At 47.8% G+C, this 7,619-nt stretch overlaps 1 protein-coding gene across 5 annotated transcripts in view; it reads left to right on the forward strand.

Moving 5' to 3' along the window:
* LOC113491043 (sodium channel protein type 8 subunit alpha) overlaps positions 1-7,619 on the forward strand; it is a 52,018-nt gene that overhangs the window by 35,108 nt on the left and 9,291 nt on the right. For all 5 annotated transcript variants that reach the window (XM_026867670.1, XM_026867671.1, XM_026867673.1 and 2 more), the window contains 5 exons: positions 148-618; positions 1,009-1,126; positions 1,805-1,959; positions 2,899-3,072; positions 6,940-7,062. In XM_026867670.1, the coding sequence (XP_026723471.1) occupies positions 148-618; positions 1,009-1,126; positions 1,805-1,959; positions 2,899-3,072; positions 6,940-7,062 (1,041 nt within the window). The remainder of the gene's footprint in view (positions 1-147; positions 619-1,008; positions 1,127-1,804; positions 1,960-2,898; positions 3,073-6,939; positions 7,063-7,619) is intronic.

Consider the following 7,619-nt stretch of genomic DNA (forward strand, 5'->3'; position numbering starts at 1 on the left):
GGGGGGGGGGGGGTCTGTGGGACACCAGAGCTGGTTCTCGGCGCGGTGCTGGGAGCCGTAGCTCGGCAGCCCCTGTGGCTGAACCCTCACCTTTGGCTTCGGAAGCAGAACCCCCGTGTCGGCTCTGACCTCTGCCTTCTCTTCCAGGTGCTGAACCTGTTCTTGGCCTTGCTGCTGAGCTCCTTCAGCGCAGACAACTTGGCAGCCACGGACGACGATGGGGAGATGAACAACCTGCAGATTTCTGTTATTCGCATCAAGAAGGGCATTGCCTGGACCAAGGCAAAAGTGCGGGAGTTCATGCAGGCTCATTTCAAGCAGAGGGAGGCGGATGAGGTCAAACCCTTGGATGAATTGTACGACAAGAAGGTGAACTGCATCGCCAACCATACAGGGGCTGACATCAACAGAGACATTGATTACCAGAAGAACGGCAACGGCACGACGAGTGGCATTGGGAGCAGCGTGGAGAAATACATCATAGACGAAGATCACATGTCCTTCATCAATAACCCCAACCTCACTGTCCGGGTACCTATTGCTGTGGGTGAATCAGATTTTGAAAATCTCAACACGGAAGATTTCAGCAGCGACACAGACCCTGACGGCAGCAAGGAGGTAGGATGAAATGCTAAAAATGGATTCGAGTCGTTTGACCCTCGTGTGAGTGCCTGGAAGCGTCTTGGGAGGGAGAACTAGGTAGTTGCAGCACAGAACTTGTGCATGTGTGTTACGATTCTGCCTTTGCACTCAAAAGACAGAAGTTTCTTGTGCTGGTTGCTGTGTGGAGAACCAGAAACACTCGTAAATACACGGGATGCAAATGCTTAATGCTGTCCCGCGCTGTTAACGCGAGATATAAGCCGGGTCGGGACCTGAATGAGGTGAAGCGAGGAAACAACTTTTGTTCACCAGTAAATCTGGTGAACAAACTGCTGAGTTGTCGTGAAGTGTCATCTTTGTTGGGAACTAAGTACAGATTGGATTGCGTTTGGTTTTGTGTTCCAGAAACTTGATGATACCAGCTCCTCCGAAGGCAGCACCATCGATATCAAGCCTGAAGTGGAAGAAGTCCCGGTGGAGGCCCCGGAGGAGTACCTGGACCCCGACGCCTGCTTCACTGAGGGTGAGCAGACTGCAAGGGGGGAAGGAGCCCTCCGAGGGTTCTGGGGACCTGTCTCTACTCGGAGCTTGAGGTTAGGTCTTGCTCTGGGTCAGGGCTGGCTGCCAGCTTCTTTTGAGACCCTTCTTGGGTCACGGGTGAACGAGCTCAGAGGAATTTGCAGAGTGAAGGTCTTGGAGATGTGGATCCCTGCAAGGATGTGGATGGCCTACAGGCAGGGCGAGGTGATCCTCTGTACAACTGATGCCTTGAGTGCTTAGAAGCAGAAGGATCTGCCTTCTGGTCGGGTTTTTTTTTTCTTTTTTCCTCTTCAAGTTGCTGGCCTCAATGTCTTTCAGCAACTGCTCCATTACAGCTATTCCCATGGCAAAGATATTTTAAATGGTTCAAGGTTATTTTATCAGCAACTTTTCCATTCCTCTTCTGTCAAGTTCATGGATACTTCACCAAATATAACGAGCTTAATCTCTTCACAAATTGATGTTAATTCAGGTTCCCGGATACAGAAGTGGCAAAAGAAATGATAAAATCCTCAGGAACGGAAGAGTTTCCACTAAAATTTAACATTGTTGGCATCAAAACTGCTTCTCGACAAACGACGGTTTTACGTTCTTGCCGTAAATCATCTGTTCCCTAACAAAATTCGGGCTCACACTCCTTTGTGCACTATCCCCATTCCAGGTTGTATGCAGCGCTGTAAATGTTGTCAGGTCAATATTGAGGAAGGGATGGGCAAGTCTTGGTGGACCTTGAGGAAGACGTGTTTTCTGATCGTGGAACATAATTGGTTTGAGACTTTCATCATCTTTATGATCCTACTGAGCAGTGGTGCTCTGGTGAGTAAAATACAGAAAGCGGTGTAGCCCAGCGGTGGTAAACTGGGGGACATGTAATTGGGAAGGCGGTGTGGGGGAAATCTGGTGAGAAAACAAGTTAGGGTGTTTCTCACCGGGAAAAAAAAAACACGACACGGCTCCGTTGTGGTAGGTCCTGTACAAAAGCCTCCAGTAATGATTTTTGTTGTGTTTAAATTAAGAATGAAGACCGAAGGCCTGCAAGTCTGGGTTCTGCCCGTAGCTTGACTAGAAACATGAGGATTTGGGACTAAGTCAGCCTGTACCTATGTCTCGCTTTCACATCCCCAGACAAGGATATTTCTGCTTCCCTTTCCTCCCGTCTCCGCGTTCGCAGAGCTTCCCGACCTCGTGGTGTTACCCAGACACAACTAACCCCCGCCTGTTTTCGCACAGTACACCGTTCCCTAGGGAGGGTTAGAGCGCAGACAGCTCTGAGCGCACGTTGCTCGCGGGTTTTAGGACAGAAGGCCACAGCAGTTCCTGTCCCACAGCAGTTCCTGTCCCACAGCAGTTCCTGTCCCACAGCAGCAGCCGTGTGCACGGCTTTCGTAGCAATTAGCAATCTGATTGCCAATGAACTTGGCCCTTTCGGATGCGCTGAGCTGCAGGGAAAACCTCCGTGTGTTCCTGTAGTGGTGGCAGCTGCTGAACATTTTGATACAAAAGCTTGTGCTCCGATCCCTAAAAAGCAGAGAAGTTCTTGTGTGATTTATTCAGGACTTTCCTTTTTTTTTGGTGGGGTGGTTTTTTTTTTTTGGTTTGGTGTTGCAGTGCAGCAATTACTCGAGCCGATACGGTGCCGTGTATAAGAAATGTAATCCCACTGCTCATCTCGGTATCGTTTGAAGAAGCTGGGTAACAACACTGAGCTAGGGAATAAATCCGATCTAATGACACAGGTACCTGGTTATTTCTCAGGCTTTTGAGGATATTTACATAGAGCAGAGAAAAACCATCCGGACCATCCTGGAGTACGCGGACAAGGTCTTCACTTACATTTTCATCCTGGAGATGTTGCTGAAATGGTGCGCTTACGGATTCGTCAAGTTCTTCACCAACGCCTGGTGCTGGCTGGATTTCCTCATCGTGGCTGTATGTATCCTCTCCTCTTATTTCTGCTTGGAAAAAAAAAAAAAAAAAATGTCGGTTAGAAGAATGCGGGGCTAATGGTTCCTCCTCAGAAGTGTCCTAACCGAATCATATATTTAATGAGGATTCAATCCCAGATATCTGTAGGTTTCCAAAAGGAGGATAAAACCCCCGAGCCCTTGGCGCGTTGCTGGTCTTTCCTGTGCGGCTTGTGGAATTTCTGCCCTGCAGGTCCTAGTGAGCCTGCGGACACAAAGGAGGGTTTGCCAGCCCTTGGCTCTTTTTGCTCTGCTGAAAATACTGTTTCTAAGAGGCCTGCCCGCATGCTGAGCTCCTGGAAGGTGTTAGCAGTGGGAGGACTTGTGCAGACGTGGTATTCCTCGGTGACACCCTCTTTCCGTAACCGTTTGCTTGCGTTGGTAACGATGGGGGGGGTGACGAGGCAGGCGAGATCTTCCCATCCTAACGGGGTCTGAGGTTCTGAACATCGGGCACGTCTGTTTGTGCGAAAATCCCAGTGCTCCGAAAGCTTACTGTGCAAAATGGGAGCTCAACGTCATCCTTTCGTTAAAAAGGTTTGATGCCCAGGAGAGACAAAGCAGGACCGTATCAAACAGCAAAGCGTGCCGAGGAGAGATCGTAGCACGAACAAACGGTTGGTCTGGACAGATCAGCACGTGATCACCCTGGAATTCCCCTGCAGAACATCTTGGGAGGGAGAATTAAAAAGAAGAAAGACAATAGAGAGAAGTGTTAGCAATAGATCTGACGCCAAAGCACAGCAAGGGTGGTTAAAATAAATGGAATTTATGCTGACAAATTACGGAGTTCAGTAGGACTTGAAGTCCAAAGAATTGCAAAAAAAAAGGAGCTTTTGAATCCCAAGCGCTTGGGTTCTTTTTAAACATTTCACCACATCCAGTTGTGAATCAGTGTCCTTGTGAATTCCCCAAGAGCAAATACTAAAAAAAAAAATATTTTTTTCCAAGCTTCTCATTTGGAACATTTTGAATATGATTCAGTGATGCCAAGTTGCTGTTCAGTGACATTATCACTCTGGAAATATTTCTGAGTAGGTGGAGGAACTATGCTTGGAATTCAGGGGCAGAAGTGACTCAAGATGTCTACATTTCCTGTGGAAAAATGAATTTTTAAATTTTTTTTTTTTTTTTTCCAAAGTCCTCTCTGATCCCCTTAACACCTTTCCTTTTAACACACGTCTTGAAGTAGTAACTCTTCTTTTCTGAAAATAACCCCGTTAATAATCTCTTCCACTGCCTTAAGATGAAGCCCAAGTGCTGACATGGAAACTAATGCCAGCCACCATCTCTTCTCCTGTAGCGCTTTAAGCGTTTCAGCAAATTCTTTGGGGTGTTGAATTAAAAAGACGACTGGCAGCTGAGCACAAAAATAGCGCTCACAGTCCTCGTGCCCCAAGTATCTGGCTGCTGGTGGAGTAAAGATAAAGGACTTCCCGGTCAGGTAACGCATTTACAGGGCGTGAACAAGGGTCCTGAATTCCCAGAGCTTAAGGAGAAATTCTTCTTTCCACTTGGTGTTGTGGAGAGGGGAGTTGCACGTTTTCTCTACCCAAAAAAAAAAAAAAAAATTTGAGATGCCAAAATGTTACTCGACAAAATCTCGGCTATGCACCGTGGCCTGTATCTGTTAAATCACGTTTTTTTCAAGCAGATTTTCTCACGTGACGTAGATGGGGTTTGAGCGAAGTCAGGAGGGCAGCCGTAACTAACGGAGAATAAGCCTTTGCATCGTAACAACCCTCTTGAATGTTATTTTTCAGGTCTGATAGCATTGTCAAATAATCCCTCCTCCTCTGAGTCCCAAAGCTTGCTGGGTGTGTTTGTGAAGACAAAGCCTTTTTCTGGGTAATAATGAAGGCTTCTGCTTTTCACTCAATCTGCAGTTCCTTTTGTCTGATGTCCGTGCCTGCCGTGTCTCCCGTCGGCGTGTCCCCAGAGGATAATGCTGAAAAGACCCCATGAAAGCTAAACCGGCCTTGAGTGGGTTCGGTGCCTTTGTGTTAGCTTCCTCCCCAGGAGCGAGCCATTATCCCAGGGGGAAGAAGCTCAAAAAGTGGAGCTTCAGTGAACTGCCCCCCCCCAGATCGCATTTAGGGGGGTAAACCGCCGCAGTTCTGTCCCCAAGGACCTTTCAGCCCATCCCTCCAAATCCCAGCTGTGCTTTGAAATACGGGGCCGGGACTCGAACAGAGTTCCCGTGGGCTTGGTCCCGTCCTGGCTAGGCTGCTTTTGCTTCACGGAGGCTTTGCCGTAAACCTTTGGGACGCTGTTTTAATCGGTTGTCATTTTAAAATCAGAAAACCAGGTGGAAAAAACCACGTTGCTGTACATTGCCCCAGAATAACTGGCCACAGACACGAAGGAAAAGTGTGAAGCATGTGCACAAAACAGTAAAATAAGGTGAAATCTCTAAGTTTTCCCGCACATTCATGCTCTTTGCAACGTGGTCCTGAAATTACCCTGGAATATGCACGGAATAAAATCATCCTTATAATTAATTTCACATTATATCCCTTTTTTTAAAAAAAGAACGATAAATAGGAAGTGTCCTAGGAACTAACCCTCTTCTAGGAGGAGGTCTCATGTTTTTCCATCATTTGTTCTGTATATTGATGTCTTTTTTTTTTTTTTTCTTCAAAAAGGTTGACATATCTGTTTCTTATCTGTGTCTGTAATGTGATACTGGCCAAAACTGGAAGACACTGGGATGCTGGTGGTGTCTGTAGACACTCTTTACATACGGCCAAGCCATGTCTGATCTAATCTAAAGAGTTTTCCGTTGGCTCACCTGGGAAGTAGACTGCTGCCTTACACGCACGTGCCAGGTCTAAAAGTAGATGGTCCCGAGCTTTCGGGCTTTTGTAACGCAGGGCTTAATCCTGCGGGACCCTGAGCTGCCCCCAAGCCCGGCTGGTTAAGGGTATTTGGTGTAGAGCCTAAATAATTCCAGGCTGCTAAAGAAAACAGGTTGTCTCCGTGGTTATGGTGTTGCAAAGTGCCTCTAAGCAAGCGTCCCCGGCTGGGCCACGGTTCCAGCCACGCAGGCGCTGCGCCCCTCGGTTTGCCCATCTCTAGGTTGGGCTTAACCCAGGCTCGTCTTCCCTCGGAGACGCTCACAAATAGTCGCTGCGACTTCAAGCAGGCAAAAAAAAAAAAAAAAAAAAAAAAAAAAAAACAAACCAACCCACCCATCCTTGGGTTTTCAGGCAGTAAAAGTTGGAATCGGCCGCCTCGGCAGCGCGTTGTTCAGAATTATTTTGGCAGAAGCAAGCTGAGGCGCAACGCCCCGTCCCCGAAGGCCGTTGCCACGGACGGAGCACGGCCCCTCAGCGTGAGCCCGGTGGCGTGCTGGACGGGTTGAGTGCGGTCTGTGCAGCGCGTGTATTGATCTGTATTCTTTCTCATAGGTACCTTTAAAATTTCTCTGGCTTAAGTTTAATGGGAGCCGCTGGGATCCTGCAGACAGTAAAGGGCGAGGGTAAGGTTTTTGTCATCGTTTGGGCTCTTCCTTCCGACAGACCCCTTCTCCGTCTGTGTGTCTCTGCCTCTCTCTCACTTATCTTCCCCCCTTTGTTCTTTTCTTACGCCTTTCTCAACCGCATTATTTCCTTCCAGGTCCTTTCAGTCAAGTGAAGTAGGCAGCTGGTGTCATGTCTTCGGTATCTATTATGGGGGCCGCCCAGGCTGGCAGTCTGGGCTGGGCAATCAGTGCTAGGGGATTCATTCTAACAGTCTGGAACCTTTTTTTTTTTTCCTTTTTTTTCCTTTTTTTTTTTTTTCTCTTTTTTTTTTTTTTTTCTTTCTTTCTTTCTTTCTATTTTCTGTGTAGGTCTCTTTAGTCAGCCTTATAGCTAATGCCCTGGGCTACTCGGAACTAGGTGCCATAAAGTCCCTTAGGACACTAAGAGCTTTGAGGCCTTTAAGAGCGTTGTCCCGATTTGAGGGGATGAGGGTAAGATGCCATTAGCAGCTGATCCTTCTGCATGCCTGTGGAGCGGTTTTTTTTAAGCATGCTAGAACTGATCAAAACTGGTGGAAAGAAAAATTCCAAACAGAATCATGATGCAGCTGCTGACTCGATCACCTCGACCGTGGATGTCCCCTCACCCTGCCCACCGCTGCACCCTCCCCTCTTAAGAAAGGGAGATGCATTAAGCTGCCTCATTACATTAATTACTGGCCCCAACCACATGCCATTTGTAGACGATGTTAACACTTGGCTGTTCTCATCTAGCCTGGCTTTTACCTCTAGCATCCGAGGGGGCTTCTCAGCTGTAACTTTTTTTCAACCTAGGGAGAATCACCAGGTGCAAAGAAGCAGAATTTGAACCACCTCAGTGTCTCCGGCCCCTCTAGGTGTTGGCCGCTGGTGGAATTGGATTGGAAGATGATATCTCGAGGGGTTTTTAAAAACGCAATCTGCCTGCAAGGGGGTAAAAGGCTGCTTCCTTTCTTGGATCACTCAAGCCTTCAGGAAGGGACTGGCGGGGAGCTCAAGCTGTTTGGAGA

This window comes from Athene cunicularia, unplaced genomic scaffold (genome assembly GCF_003259725.1).
Source record: "Athene cunicularia isolate RWA unplaced genomic scaffold, athCun1 chrLGE22_part2, whole genome shotgun sequence".
Taxonomy (NCBI): domain Eukaryota; kingdom Metazoa; phylum Chordata; class Aves; order Strigiformes; family Strigidae; genus Athene; species Athene cunicularia.